Source organism: Phascolarctos cinereus, unplaced genomic scaffold (assembly GCF_003287225.1).
Source record: "Phascolarctos cinereus isolate Bilbo 61053 unplaced genomic scaffold, phaCin_HiC Scaffold_726;HRSCAF=1367, whole genome shotgun sequence".
NCBI classification, from domain to species: Eukaryota; Metazoa; Chordata; class Mammalia; order Diprotodontia; family Phascolarctidae; genus Phascolarctos; species Phascolarctos cinereus.
In genome coordinates, this window is record NW_027556098.1 from 349,814,267 (window position 1) to 349,840,917 (window position 26,651).

The 26,651-nt window shown below is 39.9% G+C and overlaps 1 protein-coding gene across 1 annotated transcript; it reads right to left on the reverse strand.

The window, feature by feature from the left end:
• Nucleotides 1–732: 732 nt before the first annotated feature.
• Nucleotides 733–23,834, reverse strand: LOC110195269 (olfactory receptor OR51C1-like). The gene is given in 5 exon segments (XM_020967931.2): nucleotides 733–2,551; nucleotides 2,554–3,656; nucleotides 21,607–21,668; nucleotides 22,808–22,897; nucleotides 23,684–23,834. Coding segments are annotated over 2 exon segments (1,107 nt in total). The 5' UTR covers nucleotides 3,236–3,656; nucleotides 21,607–21,668; nucleotides 22,808–22,897; nucleotides 23,684–23,834; the 3' UTR covers nucleotides 733–2,126.
• Nucleotides 23,835–26,651: the final 2,817 nt, after the last annotated feature.

Sequence of the window (26,651 nt, forward strand, 5' to 3'; positions counted from 1 at the left end):
TCTATACCTTTTGTTCCGGTGAAGCCTACCTGAGAAAGAAGAAGTATCATTAGAGTAGTGATCATTTGCTAGTCAGGAATCTTCTTTATACTGAGTTCAAGCCAGTATGGGAATATTGTATTAGATGGGTCAGCCTGCTTTTGGTAATATGGATCCCCAAAGAGCAGGGGGGGCTAAAAAGTTGTTGTAAGATTGAGAAGGATAAGAGTCCCCCAAGCAATTTGAGTGAAGTAGGTAAGGCTTCCCAAATTGAATAAGAGTAAAAAAGTCTAGGTGTAACACTTCACTGAATTCTTACAAGTAGCATGAATAAGGGTTCCATTAATAATATTGATAGGGATATTACTTGACTGGAAAGGTCTGATAGGGAATTAGGTTTAGGTGATAGAAATCCTTCCAGCTAAAAATAGTTCTTTGCTTGAGCAGCATACAGGTCTGTTTTCCACCCCTCTCCCTGTCTAAGGTTTAGTCTTTCCTTGATAGCTTGTGTTAGTCCCAGGCTTGGGTTCTTATTCTTGTTTGCATCATAGACCTCTTTGAGAGTCTAGTGAAACATATGAAGCCTTTCTCAGAATAACATTTTTAAATGTCTGAAATAAAACACACAAGATTACAAAGGAAACCAATTATTTCAAAATACAGTTCTTAAACTATTTGGGAGAGAAAAAAAGAAATTCACAGTTTCTATGTAATCCATCCATGGATTTTCTTGGAAATTCATGGACCCTAGGCTAGACCTCTTGATTTATGGGGATAGGCACAATAAGTCTGTTATTATAGGTACCTTCTGTCCCCCTCTCTCTGTTCCTCCAGTTGTGTTACAAAGAACATTATCTGACATCTGTTTTATAGGGCAAAAACATCTACCCCAACACCACTTTATCACCCTCATGAATCACACCAGAGAAGAATTTAGGCAGCCTCCAACTTTTCTCTTTTAAAACACATGAACAGAGATGAGTGCAAAGGAATATAGTCAGGAAGTTAAAAAATAAACAAACAAGCAATAACAATGGCAATAACAGCAAAATGGAAGCAGTGGCCACTGTTGGCCAGCAGACCAGGGAGGCAGAGGTCCAGATATCTCCCTGCTTCTTCTTCCCAGAATTGAGCAGAAAAGGGTAAGGTTGGAAGCAAAAGCTGAAGGGCAGCTTTCTCATCAGTGTGTCCATCATCCTAGGCAATGGCTTGCTTCTCAGCTCTCCATCATCATTGTCCTACAGCCAAGGCAAACCAATGCATCCTTAGCCCTCAAGAAATTTACATTCTATTGGCAGTAGCTTACAATTTGAAAGTTTAGGGCCAGGCTGTAATCTCACAGGCCAGATAATTTTTAGACTGCAATTTCTTGTGCCCTGGGTATTATGTTATGAAAGTCTTCTCTCTCTGTAGCAAGCCTTAAAATGTCACGATAGCTCAGCTGTGCAGAAGGGGGAGCCTATAAGAGGGGCAGAGGCAGGAGATACAGGCAATCAATGGTGGTAGAGGTTGGAGTTTAGGTAGGTCTCAGGATGTAATATAGCTTTGAAATTTGAACTTGTCAGAACTTTGAACCAGTAAGTGATAAACCAACATGACAGGGACATTGGAGCTCTTGACATTCCTGGGTAACTCTTAAGGATTGGCAGGGTCACCAGGGATTTTCCATCAGCAATCCTGATATATAAAGAGCAAAGTCACAGGCAGACAATTCATCTTTCCTTCCAAGACTCTGTTTCCATAATTCCTCATGTTTTCATACTGTTCCACAGTGTTTTAGAGTTTTCACTCATATTATTTTATTCATTCTGCAGAGTAACATTTAAAAATACACAGATTTAATTAATTTATATCTAACAATTAAAGAAAGTGAAAACCTAGGAGGTTAAGTGATTATATATAATCTTATAAATGGCATAAGCCAGTACTTCTGATACTATACCCCAGTAATGTTTTAAAAACTCATCTACTACAGAAAACTTTTCCAGCCTGATTGGGTACACCTAACTCTAGCTACTCTACTCATTCCATCTTTCATTATCACCTACCAACTCCTCAGTATTTGGTTTGATAGCTTTGGGCCACTTTCTTTAGTATTGGAATTGATTGATTTTTTCTTATTTGTTGACACTCTCACAAATCCCCCATCATACTGGAGCATCCCCAAAGACTAGACCAAGGCCTGTTTCATCAGACTGGGTACTCCTCATGGGCGGGGACTCTATTTGCACTATTTGAACAGCGTATTTCTGGGAGCAGGTAATTGGAGGAGATTTATGTCCAGTGTGGGTGGGATGAGGAGATGATGCAAACCTGGGCACTCCAGGTTGGTAGAAGCAGAGCCTTAACAGAGTCTTCCAGATGCACTGACACTTGATACTATAGATGACAGGGTTGAGAGCAGGTGGTACCAGGAGGTAGGTGTAAGCCACCAAGGCCAGAGGCAATGGACCATAACTTCCAAAACGGTGCATGACTGAAAGTCCAATCATGGGCACGAAAAACACTAGGACAGCAGCCACATGGCTCACACAGGTCCCTGCTGCCCGTATTCTCTCTCCCCATGACCCAGGCCCAGAATCACCCTTGCTATAGGAATGTAGGAGAGAATGATGAGGACTGAGTCAACACCAGCTGTAGACAAGATAACAAAAAGACCGTAGTGAACGTTGACCTCAGTTTCATTACGTGCCAGCTTCATGATATCCGGGTGGAAGCAAAAAGAGTGGGTAAGACTCCGTTGATCATTATAAGTTAGCCTGAGCAACAAGAATGGCAGTGGGAGCAATGTGAGAGCTGAGCGAACCAGCACAGCTACTCCTACCCTTGCAACCACTCGGTGAGTTAAAAGAGAAGAATACCTCAGTGGACAGGCAATGGCAGCCCATCGGTCTACTGCCATGGCTAGCAGCACTGACGACTCTGCCACTGAAGCAACATGAATGAAAAACATTTGGGTCAAGCAGACATCAAAGGCCACATGACTGATACCAAACCACAGCAATCCTAATGTGGTAGGTAATGTGGTGCCTGATAATGCCAGGTCAGTAATAGCAAGCATGGAGAGGAAACAATGCATGGGTTCACGGAGTGATGGATTCCGGGCTACTGCCACCAAGATGGCACCATTGCCTAAAGCAGCTGCCAGGTAGAGGAAGAAGAAAGGAATAGAGAGCCACTTGTGGATATCTTCTCTCCAGGGTATCCCAAGTAGGAGAAAGGCTGGCAGTTGGGACACTGTGTGGTTGGATGACATGACCTAGTGGCTGAGGGTGGTGGTACTCCATGCAGAGTAGGTAAGGGAGGTCCAAAGGCTTAACCCAGCTCTATGGTGTGTGTGTGTGTGTGTGTGTGTGTGTGTGTGTGTGTGTGTGTAGAACGGGGTGTCTATTTAGTACTAAGCTATGAAAGACCTTAGGGTAAATCCTACATGTAATTATGACTTCAGTGACCAGTTGAGGAGTATTCAAATGTGAGACTGGGCTATGTTAATCTGTCTACTGCTGAACTTAGGAGACCCGATAGCCTCTGATACCAGGATTAACCCAGGGAGGATTGCTCTACTGATATCAAAGTAGAGTTTGAAAGTGTGACCAATGAGGAACTCCTGGGTGTCAAGGTAGTTGAGATATTTTCTTCATATACTATGATGACCTTGCTCTACTGGAGAATGACACCTGGGGAAAAAAGAGACAGTATTAGCTTAACCTGGTTACTTATTTAATAGAATCAGAGGATTAGGGCATCTCAGAGTGACCTAAGATACCATCTGTCAGTCAATAAACATTTATTAAGCACCTATTATGTTACAGACACTGTGCTAAGTGATAGGTATACAAAGAAGTCAAAAGGTCTTAGGAGCTCATAGTCTAGTTCAATCCATAATTAAATAGGATTTTCTTCCATAGCATAATTGATAAATTTTCATTCCACTTCCAACTGAAAAATTCCAGTAATGCGAAATATGCTGCTTCTTACAATAGTCCTTTCTAGCTAAGTCTAACAAAGTAAACTAATTTATATTTACCTAATTCATTCATTTCTCTTGGGGTTAAAGAAAATCCTGCTGTGGATCTAATCCCAGAGATTCTAATTCCCCATGCCTTTGGGCTGAAATTACTCAGTGACAGTCCCTAAACCTTTTGGGGTCATCCAATTCCCAGGTACCTTAGGCTGTATTCTTGTTTCTCAAGTCACTATAGCCTCTTGGCATTGTTGTCTCCAAGCAATATGCCTTATTCAGAACTTTTCTCTATTCTCATTATAATGTCCCCATGCCTTGTTAGATCAGGTTTTCAGTCCATTCTAAGATGACAGACACCTTGCTAAATAAATCATGTAGATACACTAACGAGAAGGGGATAGATCTCAGAATCACAAGGTCCTTTGTTGCTCTAAATCTATGATGTTATAATTCTCTGCCATAAAATAGCATAATTAGAAAAAAATCTCAGGACTCATATAGTCAAACTTGTACCAAAACAAAAATCCTTTCTACAATATAGTCTAAAAATGGCAATTTGGACTTTGCCTGAAGATTTCTAGTGAGGAGGAAACCAATATTTCTTGAGGCAGTCAATTCCACTTGTGGTTAGCTCTTATTTTTCGAACTAAATATAGCTCTCCTCAACTTCTATCCATTGTTATTAGCTTTACTGTCAAGGGCCAGGACATACATGCTCAATTCCTCTTTTATATGATGCCCCATTCAGTCACTTGAAGAAGATAGCTGTGGGATTCTTTCTTGAGTCTCCTTTTCTTCAAGTTAAACATCTTAAGTCCTCTCAGCTGGTCTTTGCATTCCATGACCTGGAGGCATCTAGTCATCTCCATCACTATCCTCTTGGATGGGTACCAGCCTGACAATGTCCTTTCTAAACTGTAGGACCCAGAACTGAATGTAACATTCCTTATCTGGGCTGTTTAGGTCAGAGGACTGGGAGACTTTCATCTCTCATATTAGTGATATTATGTCAGTTAATTGAAGACAAGTTTGCAGTAGTTATTTTGACTTGCCACTTGGCTCTTTTGATTTATGATTTTCAGTCATCCAGTCAGGCATTTAATATTTATTAAGTGCCTACTATGTGCCAGGCATTGTGCTAAGTGCTGGGGATACAAATAAAGGCAAAAGACAATCTTTGCCCTCAAGTAACTTACAGTCCACTGAAACTCTAAGATATTTTTCACATAGTTATTATCTAATCAGTTCTGCTCCATCTTTTACTTAAAAGTTATGACAGAAATTAGAAAAATGAGGGGCAGCTAGGTGGCACAGTGAATACAGCACTGGCTCTGGATTCAGGAGGACCTGAGTTCAAATCCGGACTCAGACACATAACACTATCTGTGTGACCCTGGGCAAGTCACTTAACCACATTGCCTAAGCAAAAGAAAGAAAGAAAGAAAGAAAGAAAGAAAGAAAGAAAGAAAGAAAGAAAGAAAGAAAGAAAGAAAGAAAGAAAGAAAGAAAGGAAGGAAGGAAGGAAGAAAGAAATTAGAAAAGTAATTTTGAGCATAAGAGAGGTCAAAATATATCCTGGGAGACTAAGCTAGTAGGATCATCTTTAGTTGGGAGGGAAGGAGTATAGTCTTGAGCTGTATCTTGAAATTCAAGAAGGATGTCAGTGGGTGGAAATGTTTAACTTACTCTTCTGATAGCCTTCATCAGAAGCAAAGGAAGAAAATATGGGGGAACTCTGGATATAGAAATAAAGAAATGGAAGTGTTGACTTGGTGCCTGATGTGAATTGGAACTCAGGAGGATTGCTCCTTTCTCTGGTGTCTGCTATTTTATACTGTGAAGTATATCAGACTGCTTTTGGCTTCAGTGAACCTGTTTTAGAGCAGGGTGAATGGATGCAATAGCCGCTTATGGCAAGGACATATCCAATAGGGCAGCTAAGTGGTCCAGTGGATTGTTCACTGGCCTTGAGTCAAGAAGAGCATAATTCAAGTCCTGCTTCAGACACTTACTAGCTGTGTGACCTTGGACAAGTTGTTCAACATATGGCTTCCTCAGATTCCTCATTGTAAAAGTGGGGATAGCAGCTATCTATCTCCCAGGGTTAGAGTTATTATGAGGATAAAATGAGATGTTTGTGATGTTTTGCAAACCTTAATGCACTATATAAATCCTAATTATTATTTATTTCCCTTTCTTCTTGATCTTGAGGATGGCCCCTCCCTGAAGCAACATATCTCTCTTCTCATTCTTGTCACTACTCTGTCAAATCCTTGAGGCTCTTCTCATAGTGCTGCAGAAGAGTGCTACACAAGTAATTCTGAGATGTGGGATTTTAATTTTGATCTTTACAACTCTGCATCCAGTAATCGCTATGATATGCTGCATTGCCTTTCCATAGTTCCCTGCATCTTTCTTCATTTCCTATTAATGTTCCACCTCACTCTACTGGATGAGATAACAATTTAGCTAGTAAGGTTAAGCAGTATTTTAAGAATAAGGAGTTAGGGAGAGTAAGTCCCATCTAAGAGCTCTAATGTTGAGAAAGTTGAGAAAATATCAAGAAAGTTGTCCTGGAGGTCAATTTTAAGGATGTTCTTCTCTCCTATCTGGTACTATTTCTTTACCATCTGCAAAAGATTTACTCAGAGAGATGAAGTGCCTTATGTCAAAGGAGGCAGGAAAATGGAAATAATATTGAAAAGCTTTTTGTTTGTTTTATAGCTGAGGAAGGAATCACAAAGGAAAAGTTAAGGTGCAATTTTGTGAAGGGGGTTAGGTTGACACTTTCATTTCTAGACTGAGGTGATATGGTGAATAGAGTGCTGGACCTAAAAGCAAGGAAGATCTGAGTTCAGATGTAGTCTTAGGCACTCACTAGCTTTGTGACCCTCAGTAAGTCATTCAACCTATTTCTGCTTCAGCTTCCTCATATAGAAAATGGGGATAATAATAGTACCTCTCTCTTAGAATTTTTTTTAAGATAAGATGAGCTTTGCAAATTTTTTGTTTGTTTTGACTAGGCAATTTGGATTAAGTGACTTGCTCAGGGTCACATTGCTAGTGAGTATCATGTGTCTGAGGTCAGACCTGAGCTCAGGTCCTCCTGACTCCAGGGCCGGTGCTCTATCCACTGTGCCATCCAGCTGCCCCAAATCACTAGTTGTCTCTTTTTTTTTTTTTTCCTGGTGAGGCAGTTAGGGTTAAGTGACTTGCCCAGTGTCACACAGTTAGTAAGTATCATATGTCTGGGGCCAGATTTGAACTCAGGTCCTCCTGACTTCAAGGCCAGTGCTCTATCCACTGCACTACCTAGCTGCCCCTGCAAATCTTAAAATGCTATACAAATGCTAGCTATTGTTATTCTAGATTGCTTTTAAGATTTATATGACACAAGTGGGTATGCACTTGAGGTTTATTCCAGGTGATACTTGAGGTGTGACAGTAGCTATAGCAGCCCACACTGGCTCCTGACTTTCCCTTTCCAGGCTTACCCAGTCTCATTAATCTGCACAACTTAAGTGCTCACATGAAGGACATTCTCAAGATATCTCTGAAGAATTTTAGTATCTACTGTGAGATATGGAAAACACCGGCCCAGGACTGTGCAGCATGGTGTGCCCACATCAAAGAAGGTGCTGTACTCAGTGAGCAAAGCAGAATGGTAGAAACACAAAGGAAACATGAGCTACACCCATCCAGAGCTATTTCCATTCCAAATGTTCTAACAGACCACGTGTGCCAGATCTGTGGTGGTGCCTTCTGAACTTGCATTAGTCTAATCAGCCAGAGACAAAATACTGTGCTCAGACATTATGATGTGATTGGGTTTTGAAAATGCCAGCAAGAGTATGTAGATAATAATTTTGCCCACCAGGGGGTGATCTTCTCCAGCTCCCAGACCTGGGATGCAACCAAGAAAGAACCCTTTGACTTGTATGCAAAACATTATTTTTCTGCCCAAGCACAGGCAGTGGAAACAGCCCAAGCAGCTGGCTTCAGAGTGTGCAATAGGCAACATTGGATGACTCATGTTTTAAATGAATCTAAGATTTCATGCAAATTTTTGGTCATTCATATATATATGTGTGTGTGTATATGTATGTATATATATATATATATATATATATATATATATATATATATACATACATACATACATACATATATGTGTGTATATGTATGTGTATATACATACATACATACATACATACATACATACATACATACATACATACATACATACATACATACATACATATATATACACACACACGTTTCCTGATTGGATCATAAGATACTTGAGGATAGGGAAATTTTGCCTTTCTTTGTATCTCTAGCACTTAGCACAGTGCCTGGCACATAGTGGACACTCAATAAATGTTTATTGACTGACTACAAATTTATAGCTCCAGAATCCTATCCCTTACTCTCTGGGAAATCTCCTAGCTTAATTTCCACCCTTCTATAATAATATTATTTAGGATATTAAATCTTCTGTTGCCATACCATTTATCAGGTATGATAAAATTTCAAAGAGATAGTGAAATGCTCTCTTTATGGGGCAAAGAGAATAAAAGGGGTAATGTTGCTCCAGGGCCAGGTTCTAGGTCCTAGATCAGAACTTAAAGCAATGAGGCAGTGTTAGTAGGTCTTCTGGCCTTAACAGATACTGAGCTTTTCAGAAGCTGCTCTGGCACTCAGTACAGTCTGGGTTCTTCTCATTGGCCCTTACTGACTTCTGATCCAATCCCACTGTCTATCTGCCTCTCTTGATGCTATCTGTCAGCACACTTCCATGTTTGTTCAGTAGCATGTGAGTAGGAACAAAGAAGGCTTATGGTGGGAGTAATCCAGAGTAGTTTGACAAGGAGTGATCTGACATAGGACAAGACAACAAGTTATTTAACGGTAGAAGAGAGTGGAGAGTTGGACTGGATCATTAAGGGTATTAGATTGGGACGAGAGGAAAGTATAGTCAGAGCAAGGATAATGACAGGAAAATATGGAGGGGTGGAAACACTGGAGGTTAAAGTGAGGATGAAGAATAGGGTTCAAGGCAGTAAAGTATAGGGAGAGCTAGAATGAAAAAATATTTTGATTAGATAAAGAATTTTAAGTCCTTACATATGGAAGAACACCTGTGATAGCAAGATCAAATTTGTAATTATGCCTGAGCATAGATGAGGTGGAGTTTAAGAGTTGGACACCGAGTTAAAGAAATAGCCATAGGAGTTGAATATATTGAAGAACAGGGAAGTTAGATTATTTGAAGGTACACCAACATAAGAATAGTAATTAAGCTGGAGGAAGAAACTGTGAGGCTATTAATTCATTGAGAAATAACAGAGCATGCCTCAGAGTCAGTAGATAACGGCCAACAAGATATGGATTAGGCGACAAATTTGGGTGAGGGAAACCTGAAAGGAGGAGAGGTTACTGAATGATCAAGGTAGAGGGAGAGTCTAAAAGTAGTAATAAGGAATAAGTAGTATCCTGCTTCCCCTACTGCGACCAGTGAGTTGAGATTGAGGGAGAGGGAGTGTAGTATGAGACAAGCTGCAACACATGCTGAAAAAGCCAGAGGTTACATGTCATCCATGGGAATGCATGTCTCCATTTGTGCCAGAAGATGAAAGGAGTAAGAGAGAAAGAGGTCTAAAATGAAAAGAAGCATATTAATTATGGAGTAGGCGTGGGAAAAAGTAGGTTTCAGGAGGATGGAGATGAGGGAACACAGTAAGTATTAGGGAGGGGAATTTAATTTTCATCATTATGGGGTATAATATCACTAGGACAGAAAGATTCAGAATGAGTGAGAGAATGTTAATCACTGGACAATGAGTGGACAGGTTCTCAGATGAAGGGGGTATGATATGAATTACGGCCTCACCAAGGAGACTGAAATGAAATGATGGTTAGTGAAGAAAAATCTTGAGAGAGTAGCCCTTGAAAGTCCTGAGGGGTGACAGTATCTAGTAGGAGAAGGTGGTCATCAGGGTCAAATACTGCAGAGATAGAGGATGAGGCCTGAGAAAAGCCCAAGTCATTTATTACTGATCTACCAGGAAGTTAGCCACCAAGTTTATTTCCATTTCCCTATATGGCAATGAAGAAAATAATGAATCTCAAGGGCAAATGGGAAGAAGGGAAAATCATCTACAAAAGCATGTCCACAGTTTTCATGAAACCTCTTGCCCTTTGAAGTATGACTTTGCTTAATACCAAGGAAAGGAAGATGGTAAATGCCCAGTGAGGGCAGGGAGGGAGATTATCATCAGTATCTGCTCGCAATTTGCTCTCTTTAAATTGATTTTTTTCACAATAATTTTATATTAGCATCCCCTTTTTCCAACAAGGAAAATGGACCTCAGAGAGGTTAAAAGACTTGCCTAGAGTCACACAGGCATTAAATAGACAATTTGAGATTTAAATTCAAGTCTGGTTCTCTATTTTTACTGTATCAGGCTATGTCCTATTAGAATGGCCTTACTATGAACATGTACCTTGTGGAAATATTTTCTTTTGCAATTAAGAAGCCCTTGGACTCTCCATATGTGAGAATTCTCTTTTTTTCTCTCTCCCCTTCTCCCTGTAGCTAGTCTGGGGTAGCTACATCCCTGCTGTGTATGGGGGCTGGCCTTCTCAGCAGCCTCTCTGAGTCACAGTGAGAAGTGATGCCTAACCTGGTGCTCTGAGATCACCCAGCCAACATAAACATGGCTAAGATTCAGGCCTGGACTTTTATTGTCCTTGCTCCCCAGAGACACTGTTTCAGTGGGAAAATTTTCCCTCACAGAAATAAGTACCTGTTTGGCTCTCATGACCCCAATGGCCTGGCACAACAGGGGCCAAAGTCTTCTGGGCTGGCTCAGTTACAACAGCTCCTGAGAAGTCCACTTCTTCAGGAAGTCTTTTGGGAGCACAGAGAAAAAGCCCCTGTGATCTTCCCCCATCTTGTGAGATAGTGGGTTCACCATTACTGGTGGTCCTCAATTGCACGTCGCATGACCACTTGTTAAGGAGGTTGTAGAAGGGGTTCTGGGAGTGTGATTGGATACTCTTTCTTCAGCCCCTTTCAGCTCTAAGACTTTGTCATTATGCTTCTCCAAAGAGAACTCTTTCCTCGAAGGACAACATTATTTAGAAGGGCAAGTTTGCAGTATTAAAATATTTCCCTAAAGAATATGTTCTCTCTCCCAATTGATAAAAGGTCAAAAGATATGAACAGGCAGTTTTTGGATGAAAAGATTGAAGCTATATATAGTCATATGAAAAAAAATGATCCAAATCATGATTGTTTAGAGGAATACAAATTATAATAACTTTCAGATATTATGTCATACCTATCAGATTGGCTAAAATGATACAAGGGGGAAATGACAAATGTTGAAGGGAATGTGAAAAATTGGGACATTAATACACTGTTGGTAGAACTGTGAACTGATCCAAATATTTTGAAGAGCAATCTGGAATTATGGTCAAAGAGTTATAAAACTGCTTATACCCTTTGACCCAGCCATACCGCTATTGGGTCTGTTCCCCAAGGTGACTGGGGAAAAAGGAAAAGAGCTTATATGTTCTAAAATATTTGTAGCAGCTCTCTTTGTGGTGGCAAAGAAGTGGAATTTGAGGGGATGCCCATCATTTGGGAAATAGCTAAAAAAGCTGTGGTATAGGATTGTGATGAAATACTACTGTGCCATATACTATATTATGAAAATGCTTGCTTTATTCCATAAATCCAAATAAATAAATAAATAAATGATGATGAGCAGGTTGATTTTAGAAAAACATGGAAAGACTTACATGAAATAATGAAGAGTAAACTGAGCAGAACCAAGAGAACGTTGTATACAGTAACAGAAATATTGTTCAAAGAATAGCTGTGAACAACTAAGCTATTCTGAGTAGTGTAAAGGACACATGAAGGAAGATGATATCCACCCTTGCAGAAAGAACTGATAAATAGAAATATGCATAGTATGGCTTTACATATGTATGTGTATATATACATACACATATGCTATATATACATATACCATATACACAAATGTAGGGGTTTTGTATGTATGTGTATGCATGTGTATACATATGTGTGTATATGTGTGTATGTACGTATACATACACATATATACATACATACATATATATACATACATATACATATATACATACATATATACACACATACATATATACACACATACACACATATATACATACATATACACACATATGTATATATATATGTATATGTCAAACAAGGCTACCCTGAAGGACTATGAAAAATTTTCTTTCTAATAGGAATCTTTGCTCCTGCTCACCTTTCTGTAACCATATCCTTTTAGTGAATTACTTGTTTCCAGAACATTCTTACCACACCTAACTCAATCTTATGCTCTTTGCTTTCCAACTCTATATTGCCTTATTTTTTTTCCTTCTCAATCTAGGAGGATGGGATGAGGAACAACATAGAATTTTCATATTTTACCCAACTCAATGAAGAGCTTGGGTATAACATCATTCAGAGTAGCTGAAGTCTAGCTTTCCCCTTAGAACTGTAAGAAATAATGTCAACCAAATAAGGAAAATAGTGTGTGTACATATGTGTGTATACACAAATGTATAGCATAGAAATTAATATAATATAATGTGATATAATATAATATATACACATGTTTACATATATACTTATGTACATATCTAAGTCTCACAACAATGTAAAAGAAAGAGAAAAGAAAATAAATAGAATACTGTTGTTATAATGACAAAGCTTGTCCCAGAGAAGTGTTCCCACTATTGCAGATGTGCAGGATGGGTATTCAATGTTGCTTTCACTATCACATGCTGTCAATGTGTTGATTGATTTTATTATTTTTTTTACCTTTTCTTTTAACCTTTTTTGTTGCAAGGCAAGGATCAATGGGTCAGAGAGAGGAGTGGACATACATTTTCACCTACTAACAAAAAAAAATGAAAACTATTCTGTAAACCATAGAATTTGTGAGTATTTGGAAACACCATGGCAATAAGAGCCACAATGTAGCAAAAATTGATTTTATTAAAGAAATAGAAAAGATAACTGAGGAGAAGCTTATGCATTTAATATCAGGGGAAGACCCTCATAATATGCCCATAGAAGTGACAGGCTGTATAAGGAACTCCCACCATCCAGTGTTTGATTCCAATACAAGCCTTCCTAATAAATAAAATTTATTTTTATTTCCTTTTCTCTTGCTTTGATAACATAATTGTTTCCACTATATTATGTTTCTTGTCACAGTGTTCCCCAGGACTCCTGAAGTTAGACCCTCTACTGTCTATATTTGGTGCAGGGAGCAGTGTCGTGGGCAATCTCAAACAGAGATCATACAAAACAAAATGGGACAAAAAGAGGGGAAGAATAAATAGTGTCCACTATACATGTAAAATACGATTATAATGTATTATATTATATATGCTATAGGTGTACCCACACGTATATACACATACATACATATACAAACACACACATACATACATGTGTGTATATATGTATATATATATATATATATGCATACACATAGATACATAGATTTAGATATGCATAGTGCTTCCCCTCACAGAAAAGTAGCCATGAAGTAGGCTACTTATCTCCTGACAAACAAGTGGTGGATTCAATAAGTAGAATAAGATACATTTCCTGATGTGTGTATGTAGGATTGTGCTTTGTTTAACTACACGTATTTTCAAGAAGGTTTTTGTTTTTCATGATTTTTTTTATTCAATGGAGGGGTGGGATAGAGAGACAAGTTAGGGATAGAGCTGTCCCATTCTCTCACTAAAAAGAAAAAAGAAAAAGAAGGTCATTGATGCATTGTTTAAACACACAAGAGAACAGAAGCTAGAAGGAAACACAGAACTTCTAGCTTTGAAAGTTACATAGGGGCAGTGAGGTGACCCTGTGGATAGAGCACCGGCCCTGAAGTCAGGAGGACCTGAGTTCAAATCTGGCCTCAGACCAAACACTTGACACTTACTAGCTGTGTGATCCTGGGTAAGTCACTAAACCTAAATTGCCTAAAAAAAAAAAGTTACATACTTTTTTTTAAAGAAAAAGCAAGTTCATAATAGAGATCCAGCTGCATGTACAATCCTTTAATCTGTTGTATTTTGTATATGAAAATTCCCATTTCAGTTGATGTTGGTTGTTCCAAATGTTTTTGAAAGAATGGAAGGAAGGAAGAAAGAAAGGAAGAAAGAAAAAGAAAAAAGGAAAGGAAGGAAGGAAGGAAGGAAGGAAGGAAGGAAGGAAGGAAGGAAGGAAGGAAGGAAGGAAGGAAGGAAGGAAGGAAAGGAGCTAGGCTGAATAGGCCTGCTGTTTGACCCCAGTTAGAGGAAGGAACAATCCTACAAACTACTGGGGAGCCACAGGAGTTTGGATTGTAAAATAGAGTAACAGAGAACATTTGGGGATTGGGAATGTATCTCAACTCTCCATTGGCTATAATCTACTAATATTCATGAACCAGTTCGACTCTACACTGTTCTCTTCCCTCAAATCCTTTGCTCTCTATCCTTTTACCTTTATTTGCCCTGCAAAGTCTCAACCTTGGATTACTTCCACCCTCTGTTGTCTTTACTCCTATGCATGTACTGCTGAACAGACTAGGAGAAAATCATGAAACTGTACTGGTTAATTTCATTATAGATTTATGTTAAATGTTCTCAACTGGGAACTCACTGAAGTTAGCAATTCTTCTACACCTCCCTAGTCAACTCACTAGCTTATACATTATTAGGTCTTTTCCAAACCTTTTCATCCCCCCCCAAAAAAATATCCCCTAGCTGCCCGCACCCTCTCAACTGAAAAACCTGACTCATATTTCACCGAAAAAAAAAGGTGAGGCCGTGGGCAGCTATGTGGTGTAGTGGGTAGAGCACCAGCCTTGGAGTCAGGAGAACTTGAGTTCAAATCCGGCATCAGACACTTGACACTAGCTGTGTGACCTTGAGCAAGTCACTTAACCCTGTTGCTTAGTAAAAACAAAACAAAACAAACAAAAATGCGAGGCCATTCTCTGAGGACTCTTTCTTCTCATTCTTCCTTATCTCATATCACTTAAATGTAGAGCTCACATCATTTCTATGGCTTGCTCCTTCATCCCTGTTTCAAATAAGAGGTAAGCCTTTTTTCTTAACAAGGTTCAAAGACCTCTACCTGCATAAGTGACCTATTCCATTTCATATTTTCAATCATTCCCACTTTTTCATGAATCTTTAATCTCTCCTGGTCTACCAGTAGCTTCCCTATTGAGTAGTAACATACACGTCTCCCCATCTTCAAATGACCCTAATTTGATCTATCCATCCCTACTAGTTGTCATCCTGTACATTTCCTCCTTTTTATTCCTAAACTATTGAGGCCATTTAAAACTGATATCTCCACTTCCTTTCCTCTCATTCTCTTCCTAACTCTCTATAGTGTGGTTTCCATCTTCATCATTCAATTGAAATGATTTTTTCCACATTGCAAAATCTAATGGTCTTGGGGCAGCTAGGTGGCACAGTAGATAGAGCTCCAGCCTTAAAGTCAGGAGGACATGAGTTCAAATACAGCCTCAGACTCTTGAAACTGACTAGCTCTGTGACCCTGGGCAAGTCACTTAACCCCAACTGCCTCACCAAAAAGCAAAAAAAAAAAAAAATCTAACGGTCTCTTCTCAATTCTTATCCTTCTTGACCTCTCTGTAGTTTTAGACATGATTCATCACCCTATTCTTCTTGATACTCTCTTCTAAGTTTTTGTGACACTGCTATCTCTTTGTTCTACCCATTTGAATGATCTGCCTTATTCTCCTTAGCTCAATCTTCATTCAGGTCATAGTCCCTAGCCCCCAATAACTATAGAGGTGCCCTAAGTCTCTGTTCTGGATCCTCTTCTCCTTCTTGCTTTCTAATCTTATCAGCTCCTATGGACTCAATTATCATCTTCATGTAAATGATCTCAGATTCATTTGTCCAGCTGGAACTTCTCTCCTGAACTCCATTTTCATATCTCTAAATGCCTGTTGATCATGTCAAATTTGATGTCCCATAGATATCTTGATATTGACATGTCCAAAATAAATTTATTACCTTTAGCCCCACTCCAAGTCCTTCATTCTTCTGAACTTTTCTATTACTTTTGAGGCTACCATCATTCTCCCAGTCATCTATACTCACAACCTAGATGACATCATCAAATCTTCAATCTCTATCATTCTCTATACCCAATACTTTTTTAACCCATCTAGCATTTCTGTCTTCATGATTTCTCTCACATATGTCCCCTTCTCTTCTGTGATGTTATCACCACACTGGTACAGGCTCTTATCACTTCCCATATCAACTGTTGCCACAGCCTTCTGGTTGGTCTCCCTGCTTCAAGTCCCTCTCTATTCCAGTTCATCTTCCAATAAACTGTCACACTGACATTCCTAAAGTAGAAGTCTGCCATCACACTCTTATTCAATAAAATTCAATGGTTCTCTGTCACTTAGAGGATCAAATATAATATCTTCTTTCTTTCAAAGATCTTCATAACCTGGCCCCTATCTACCTTTGCACTCTTATTACACCTTATGCCCCTCTGGTACTCTGTGATACAGTGAAACTGTCCTCCTTGCCATTCCAAACTCAGTATATTTCATTAGCAGACTTTTTCATTGGCTGCTCCCCATGCCTGGAATGGTCTCCCTCTTCACCTTCAACTCTGTGCTTCCCTCCAAGTCTAAGTTATAATTTCACCTGCAAGATGTCTTTCCTGATCACTCTTAAGCCTAGTATCTTCCCTCTGACACTATCTTAATGAATCAGTATATACTTATTAAGTGTCCACTACGTGCCAACCACTGTGCTAAGAACTGGGATACAAAAAAAGAGGCAAAATACAGTCTCTGCCTCCAAGGAGCTTGCAATCTGATGAAGGAACCAACATAAAAAAACATACTAAAATCTACATATAGGATAAATAGGAAAAAATTAAAAGACAAAAAGCACTAGAATTAATCAGGGTTAGGACAGGCTTCATGTAGAAGGCCAGATTTCAGTTTGGACTTAAAGGAATCCAGGAAGGTCAGTAGTTGGATTGGAGGAGGGAGAGCTTTCCAGGCATAGGGGACATGCAGAAAAGATGACTGGAGCCCAGAGGTGAAGTGTCCTGTTTGTGGAACAGCCAGGAGGACAGTCTATGTTCCCTAATTGTTTGCATGTTGTCTCCCCCATTAAACTCTGAACCTTTTTATGTTTGTTTCTTTGTAAATCTCTGATGCTTAGCTCAGTACGTGGCGCATAGTAAGTCCTTAATAAATTCTTGTTGATTTGACTCTGTTAGCTGATTGAAAATTTGTTTGAAGCAGAAGCTCGGAGTAAGGAGCTCCAAGAGGCTGTTAATATTATTAGACATTATTGCCTAGTGCAGAGAAGGTGCCAAACTTTCAAAGCAAGCCGGAGGCAGGTTTTGGAGGGAGAAGAAAAAAGCCTCCCAATCATTTGAAACCTTGGGATAAGAGCAAGGGACCATAAGCTTCACTAGTAGAGTTTGCAGAGTAATAACTCCCAGGATGTAACCTTCTGGAATAGAAATAGTAACTTCCTGCCTCCTAGGGAGAGGTTTGACAATTTTTAAATTTAGCTCACTGTTTTATACATTCCTTTTTAGGTAGAAGGAATGCATGAAGTCATGACTTTACAGTCTTGATAGATATAGATATATAGCTGGCAGCGCCTACACACATATGTATATATATATGTATATAATATATGTGTGTGTATATGTATGTATGTGTATATATGTGTGTGTGTGTTGTGTGGTGTGTGTGTGTGTGTGTGTGTATAAACTAACCTGAATCAGTAAAGTCTGGTAAGAGAAGTATCTAATTTTTAGTCACTTTAAGAAAGTGAGAGGGGCAGCTAGGTGGCGCAACCGTCCTGAAGTCAGGAGGACCTCAGTTCAAATTCAGCCTCAGAGTAAACACTTGACACTTACTAACTATGTGACCCTGGGCAAGTCACTTAACCCCAACTGCCTTTAAAAAAAAAGTAAGATTTTTTTTTCATGGGGAAGGTAACAAAAATTCTCTGAATTTATATGAGATTCTATCTACTACTTAATTTAACTATTCACAAAAACAAGCAAGAAAGAGTGTGAAGTTCTAACCTTTTTGTTCCCAATATCGTTGTTTTGGAAATTAAAAAAGAGATGATTTTGTAGATTAAAAGTGAATCAGGCAGGATTCTTTTCATATGAATTTCAAAATTGTGACAGGGCTTTGTTTTTTTTTTTTTTTAATATGCTGAAATATCTTAGTGGGATATCCCTGGATACATTACTTCCCCTCCCCTTCTTTCACTGTTAAAGTGAGATTTGGGGGAATTTTATATACAAATGCTCCTACATAGGAGAGGAAGCTGCTCCACCTTTCCACTCCTTCTCTCTCCACGTTCCCAACACCTACTATGACAGGAATGGAGGTTGTGGGGCATAAGAACTTCGTTAAACCTCTGATACTGAGAGTCAGTCAGTCAATAAACATTTATTAAAGCTTTCTAGGTTCCTGGTATAAGCACTGGGTATACATAAGATGCAAAAAGAATCTTTGCTCTCAAGGAGTTCACTTTGTAATGGAAGAGGAAACATGTAAATGATTAGGTATAAACAAGATAAATACTGAGTAGACAGGACGCAATCTTGGAGGGGAAGGCACTAACAGCCCTTGGGGGGCAGGAGTGGGAGGGATGGAGGTGGACGTGGGGACCAGGAAATGCTTCTTGCCAAAGATAGGGTATAAATTGAGTCCTGATAGCCAGGAATTCTAATAGGCAAAGGTGAAGGAGAGAATATTCCAAGAATTGGGTATAGCTAGGCCAAACACACAGAGACTGGAGATAAATTGTTGTATTGTCCAGGATATGTAGATAAAAGAGTTTGTGGGGGAGAACAATGTATAATAAGACTGGAAAGATAGGAAAGAGTCAGATTGCAGAGTTTTAAAAGTCAAATAGATCCATATTTATATCTCATCCTGCAGGTGACAGGGAATCACTGGAGTTTATTGAGTAGGGGGTCATGGGTCATAGGTCAGACCTATGCTGAAAATCATTTTGGCAGCTTGGTGAAAGATGACTGGGAGTGGGAATAGACTTATGGAATGGAAACCAATTAGAAGGCTTTGGTGATATTTCAGGCAAGATATGGTGAGCCTGAACTAGGTTGGTGGTTATTTGAGGACAGAGCAGAAGACTTAGAAAAGAGATGCTGAGAAATTGGAAATGACAAGACTTGGCAACAGATTGTATATATGGGTTGAATGAGAGTGGTGATTTAAGGATGTTTCTGATTTTTGAGCCCAGGTAACTGTGAGGATGGGGGTGTCCTCAATAATAATAGAAAAATTGGGAGGAGTGGAAAATTTTGGAGAGGATAAAAATATGCTCTGCTTTAGATATGCTGAATTTGAGTTGCATTCAAGACGTCTAGTTTTAGATATAGAAAAGACAGTTAGTTGATTCCCACTGGAGAGACTTGGGCTAGAGAGATAGAAAAGAGGATCATTTGGATAGAGATGATAATTGAATCTATGGAAACTGATGAGATTACTAAATGAAATAGTATGGAGGTAAAAGAACAGAGCCCAGAACAGTCTTGGGGGACACCCAAAGTTAGCATGCATGACCTGGATGAAAAAAATGGAAAGATTATTCTGACAGCTAGGAGGAGAACCAGGAGATAACAAGATCTCAAAAACCTAGATACTGAAAGTATGTTAAGAATGAGGATTGATAAAAGGCTGTTAGATTTGGCAATTAAGAGATCATCGGTAATTTTGAAGAGAGCATTTTCATTTGAATGATGAGATCAGACACCAGATTGCAAAGCATTTAGGAGAGGGAGGGAGGGAGGGAAGGTGAGAGGGAGGAAAGGAGGAGAAGAGAGAGAAAGAGAGAGAGAGAGAGAGAGAGAGAGAGAGAGAGAGAGAGAGAGAGAGAGAGAGAGAGAGGGAGAGGTAGGAGAGGAGGTGATGGGGAAGTTACCCAGAATAGATAGCATTTTCAATGAGTTTAGCCAAGAAGAAGCTATCCTCATGCTTGGAATGCTCTTCATTCTTATCTCTACATACTGGCTTTTTTTTTTTTTACTTCATTTAAGTTACACCAAAAGTTGTATCCTTTATAAGAAGCTTTTCCCAACCTTTCTTAATTCTAATGCCTTCCTTCTTTTAATTATTTTTATTTATCCTGTATAGAACTTGCTTGTACATATTTGTTTGCTTCTTGTCTCCCCCATCACATTGTGAGCTCCTTGAGGGCAGGGAGCATGTTTTTTTTTTCTTTTTTATTCCTCCCTTACCTCAGTTTCCAGCACAGAGTAGGTGGTTAATAAATGCATATTAATTGATTGACTGACTGACAGTAAATAGGATCATGTGATCATAGATTTGAAGCTGAATTTAACCTCAGAGACCACCAAATCCAACCGCCTCATTTTACAGATGAAGAAACCAAAGAAGATAGGTTAAGGCACCAGAAATTTCTGAGAGGGAATTTGAACCTAGGTTTCCCTGGATTCTAAGTCAAACTCTCTGTCCACTTCATTAAGCAGCCTCATCAAAAAGTTAAAGTTTTTGTTGTTGTTGTTGTTGTTGTTTTGGGGGGATGATAGTAAGATAAAGTTATTAGATGGGGTGGGATTAAGAGAACTTGTCCTTAGTGTGAAGATTGGCCACCTTTTCATCTGAGAAAAAAAATGAAGAAGGAAATTCTCATCATACAGTCTCATTTTTTATGAAGTATGAGGTGAGGGCGTCTGTTTAGACAGTAGGGAAGAGGTGCTGTGGGAGGCTTGAAAGAAAAGATGACTAGAGTGAGAGTCCTGAAGCAAAAGCTCAGACTGCTACAACCATACCAAACTTGAAACCATAAGGTCAGGCCATGATCTATTCATGTCTTCTTTCTTTCCAAACCAGGGTTCTGCTGGATCAAAAATGTGTTCTGGGATGGGGAAATTGGGGTATTGGTGGGTAGGAAGAGCTACCCTGAGATGAAGGATCCTGTGAGTGACAGGATTCTGCTCTTGTGCCCAAACCTTCCTCCCAATGGTAGCAGTAACTCTCACTGATACCATGCTAATCATGTAACTGTGGAGGAAAAGTGAGAGCCAATGATAGAACATTTATCCTGGAAGATCAATTTTCAAGGGATATTCATCAGTTTTCATGAAATGGTTTCCTAAACCCTGATCCACAAGCAGGAGAAAATTGGGAAGCTCTCACCCAAGGGAATAAATAAGGGAGTCTCATCCTAGCTGCCAAGCATATATCAAATCTGAGATTTCTCAAGTTGTTGATTTCTCAGAGAATTCATCATCTAGAATTCATGATCTAGAGTACTAGATCAGCTCAGACAGGTTGGAGTTCCCACTCACTTGTAGAAATGGACAAGGAAAGAAGTTTCTCAGCTTCCTTTCTCCTATTCTGATCCTAGCAGTCAGTACATTCTTCCTGATATCCAACCTTGATCCTTGCTAAAAATCTTTTCAGAAGATTTATATTTATATAAATCTATCCAGGTAATTAATATTTCAAATGACTTTGCAACACCTTTTGTTTTTTTTTTTTCTCTAAAGGAACAAAGGCTCTCACCTCTAGGAACTCTAGCATCCTTTTCCCTCCTTACAAGTGAAAGTAGCCAAGCATCCTTCTATCTACAATAGAGATAAAGAAGATGAAATTTAAAGGCATGTTAGGTTGCACAACAAGTTAATGAGCTGGCATCCAAGTGTTAAGCCTCTATACTTGCTTTGTCCCAACCTGAAGCTATTATCTCTTCCCTCAACCTATTCCTCCATCTGACTTTCCCAGTCTTATTTGTGGCACCACCCAGTATCCCATGTTATACACCTTAGAGTTATTCTCACCTTCCTCCCCTTTTGTATGCTATCAATTACCAAACCCATTCCGAGAATTACAAAGGACAAGAACTGGAAGGGACTTGAGAGGCCATTTATCTAATTTGTACCTGACCAAGACTCTCTTTTATGAAAAAGTCTTCGGTGGCTCACTATTGTCCTTCCTGGTTTTATAATACTGAACCTTCTTCATTTTAGCTAGTAGTCTTCCTTTTCACAAAGCCTATATTCTGACTAAACTTTATGATTGCACCCAAATAGTGCCTGTATTTTCCTTTCTCCATGCCTTTTATTATGGTACTCACTTTCCCTGGAACATCCTTTTTACCCACTTCTGCCCTTCTTCCCCCTAAGTCACATAGCATTTTGTACTTCCAGAATGCATTTATCATGAAAAAAAATATAATTTTGCATTGTGGTTATTTACGTTTTGCATGTGTGTTCCTCTACTAAACAGTATGAGTATGTTTGCCTCTACTAGACTATAAACTCCCTTAAGGGATCGGCAAAAATCTCATCTTAACTTTGCATCTCTTACTGCCCTTAGCATCAAGTTCTATATACAATAGGCATAAAATAAATGACTGTTGAATAAATGAATTGTTAGGAATTTTTTTCCTTCTTAATAAGCCTTAATCTGCTAGTCTTAGTTACATTGACCCATCTCTCTGCTCACATTTCTACTCTTAAACTGTCAGCGTCTCCTTAGTTCAGAGAATTCTAGATTTAGATCTAGCAGGACCTCAGTCTAACATCTAGCCCAACCCCTTCTCTTCACAGTAGAGAAAACTGAGTTTCACAGAAGTTAAATAATTTGTCCGAGGCTACACAGATAGTACATACTGGAGGAAAGATTTGAACCCAGATCCTCTGACTCCCAAGCCTTTCCATTGTACCAAGATGTCTATTTTCTACTGTGTAAAGACCAAACTTACCCAAAGATGGAACATAAGCTAGCAGTATGGTATTGTTAGAGATCTAGCAATCTTCCAATAGATAGGGCCAGAAGATCTCCACCATATGGCCTGAAATCATATTATTAGAAATTAATTTCTTTGATTGAGGTATTTGTCTTTTCCCTGCTCCCCCACAGCTGAGAAGCACATTCAGTTATTCTTTCTTCAGGACAAATGGCAGAAAGTAGCCTGAGGATTTCATTGAGGGTGGTGAATGAAGGGGATGTTGGAATGAAGAGAAAGAGTATAGGTAGGGGAGGAAGCAGATCCCAATTTCTTCACCCAATTCACCATTTTGCTGTTCTAGGTGTGGACCTGTGGAGTGAATAGGGATGAACTGACTTCTTTTCTACCATCTCATGTTTGTGTCTCTCCCTTCAATCTCTGGACATGGCCTGGAGCCTGCAGTGTTTTATAAAACAAGGAAACCTCCCTGTCCTCTGGGAGATTATCAGTCCCTTCTTTTCCTTGTCTGCTGAACTCAGCCCTCCTCTGAGGAGGCCAAGATCCTACGTCACCCTAAAAAAGCCATAAAGCTCTTTGGGACTAAAGTAAGCCCAGATCGATGTTAGAACTAGAGTTCATGCCATAGCAACCCCCTCCTCTTTTTTAGATTTCCCCTCGAAAAGGGTCTCCCACATAGTTTTCCCTAAATTCCTCTCCCAATCTCCCTTCTAGATACCTCTTTACAGGTCTTCCCCTTCATGTCCCCTGCACCAGTTGCCCTCAGATCTTTCTTCCTAGTCCCACCCCACCCCGTGGGCATCCCCATTTCCACCTTTATTCTATGGAATGTTCCCAGTGAATTTCTCTCCCAGGCCCCCTGTACCCTAGGCAGCCCATACAGTCACTCACCCTCTCCTGGTGACAGCAGCCTGTTTCTAGTGCTGAGATGGAGAGAAGGGCAGGGCACAGGCCTCTTAGAAGAGAGTATTTATATTCCAGCCCTGGCTTAGGACCCAGTCCAACTGCAGTCAATCAGCCACTTGGGAATTCTGTACAGGACAGGAACCATCTGGTCCACATGTGAAAAAAAAATGATAGGCTGAGCCAAGAATCTGGTGATGTTTGGGAAGCTGGAACTCCAAGAATGGAGGAAGATTTGGGTGGCAAGGCAGATGACAAGGACAATAACTCCAACTAGAGAACTTTTGTGGGATGCTTTAGCCGGGATTGGTGGTGGGGCAGGGAAGGAGGTGGAGAGAGAGAAATATGTGATGTCTGAATAGAATCAGAAGCCACTGATTTTCGATGGCTTCTTCAATTAGGTCCAAAAGGAACAGGCAATCTGTTGGGAAAAAAAAAAAAACCAGGAAGAAATGGGCTCAAGTGTACAGTTAGAGAAAGTGGCTTTGGTGAGAAGGGATATCTCTTCATCAGACACTGGGATAAAGAAGGAGAGAATGACAGTTGATATTAAAGGGTTGTAAGATGACAAGAAGAGGGACCTTACTTATAAAAGTCTCTATTTTTTCAATAAGGTATGAATTAAATTCTGCAGCTGTGAGGGTTGGCTGGGGGTGGTGGTGGTGGTGGCAAAGAAGGCTACAGTATAGAAGTGAAGATTTGAAGCAGCTACTGAGAAAAGTAGGATAGAGAATCAATCAGGTAGGCATGAAGTGATTGCTTTATTTTGATGAGAAGACATCTGAGATTGCATAACATAGACTTGTAAGGGCCAGAGCCAGTATTGATGCATGAGCGCCTTCCAATCCATTTGAAAGTCAACAAGGAGAAGCAGTAGCAGAAGATGGGGGTGAGGGAGTTGGCAAGGCATGAAAAGTGATAGGATAAGGGAGATTGAGGCAATTGAAAGTAGGAGAGAGTTTAGAATTGAATTGGTTGTCTAAATGGCAGAGGGTGAGAAACCAGAGAATTAAAGTATCCAGGATTGGGCTAGACCAACTAGCCACTGAAGTCCTTTCCACCTCTCAGATCCTGTCCTTTTGGGTCCACAGAGTGTGCAGCCACCCACGGAGGGGTGTTAATAGCACCACATGGCCCCTGTAACCACCTCATAGCCAACAGATCTCAAACATCATATTACTTCAAGTTTCAGTTCAGCTTCCCCCTCCTCTTGGAAGCCTTCCTTGACATCCATTAATTGAGTCCCTTCCTTTTTTGCACTTTTTGATTACTCTACTGACAGATACTCTATGATCTAGTGATTCTGACTTTCCTGCTGTTCCTTTCACTTGACCATTCATTGCCAGACTCCATGCTTCCCTGTAGCTAGAGGATCCACTGTATAGATTGCTGAGCTTGGAATCAGGAAAACCTGAATCCAAAACTGGCCTTTAACATTTTAACTGTGTGATCCTAATGTCACTTAACCTGTCTGCCTCAATTTCCTCACGTGTAAAATGGGGATAATAATAGCACCTACCTCCCAAAGTTGTTGTGAAGACGAAAGGAAATATTTGTAAAGTACTTTGTGCAATGCCTGGCACATTATAGGAGCTTAAGAAATGCTTATCCCATTCCAGTCTCTTTTTCTGATGTCTGTTCCTCATGTCTAGAATGCTCTTTCTCCTCCCCTGTGCCTCAACTTGTCTTGCTTCATTCCATTCAAATACCATCTTCTGCAACAGGCATTTTCAATGCCCCTCCCCTCCTGCTGGTGCCTTCCTTCTCAGATTCCTTTACATTTACCCTCTACATGTCTTGCATGTTGTCTTCCCCATTAGAGCGTGAGCTCCTACAAGGCAGAGACTGTATTTTTACCTTTCTGTGCATTCCCAACACTGAGCAAAGTGCCTGACGTATAGGACGTGATTAATAAATTCTCATTGACTGACCTCCCTAGCTGATCATGTTCCCCCTTTCCTAAAGTCCCTCTTCCTCAAGTGCTCCCAGAACACTGGGACTTATCTAATCTTTGCTTTGACAACTTCCTTTTTGGCATTACTGTTAATATAATATGATACATACTGTATCCCCCTAGTAGATTATAAGCTTCTGGAAGGCCCAGACTGCTATTTTCACCTTTGTATCACCAAGTCTAGGATGCTACTTGAACACTTTAGGTGCTAATTAAATCTTTCCTGAATTGAGTGGAATGCTCCATCCCATCCTCATATCAACACCCATATATCCCCCACTCCCACCTCCTGAAATTCCCAGTCATCCCCATTAGAATCCTTCCCATGAGGTAGATAGCTAGCTCATTCACAGGGCTCCCCTTTCAGTAATCTAAGTCTCAGGTAGACTGGAATGCTAACTGTTTCCTGAGCTCCACATTACATGACCGGCCACTGTGCATTCCCAGATGTCCTCTCTGGTGCCTGAAATGCACTCCCTTTCATCTCCACCTTCATCATCCTTCTCTTCCTTCAAGGCTCCACTCAGCTGCCAAGGATTCCTGTAGGCTTTTCTGACACCTCTCCCTCTCTCCCACCCACACACCTTCCCCCAGCCAGAAGTGTTTTCTCTCCCCAAACATTCCCAGAGTCCTTTCTTCCTCAGAATCTCCACTTTGCTTCCTTCATTCCCAGGTGGTACTTTACTGGTCTGAGTAGAAGTTTTCTCTCCTCCTGAAAAGTCTAAACTGTATGAGAGCAGGAAGTGACTTTTAAGCAATTTTTTTTTTATCTCACTTTAGGCACTTAGTCCTGTTCAATGAATTCGGAAGGGGAAGAAGGGGAACAAGGTAAGGTCTGCCGTGGAAGGGAGCTGTCTCATTTAGGATTTCTCCTGGATTATGTTGTGAGACTAGCATGTTGTCTCCAGGCAGCCATAGAGAGCCTTCTTTTTTTTTAATTTTTAATTTTTTAATTTTTAGGCAATTGGAGTTAGGTGAGTTGCCCAGGGTCACACAGCTAGT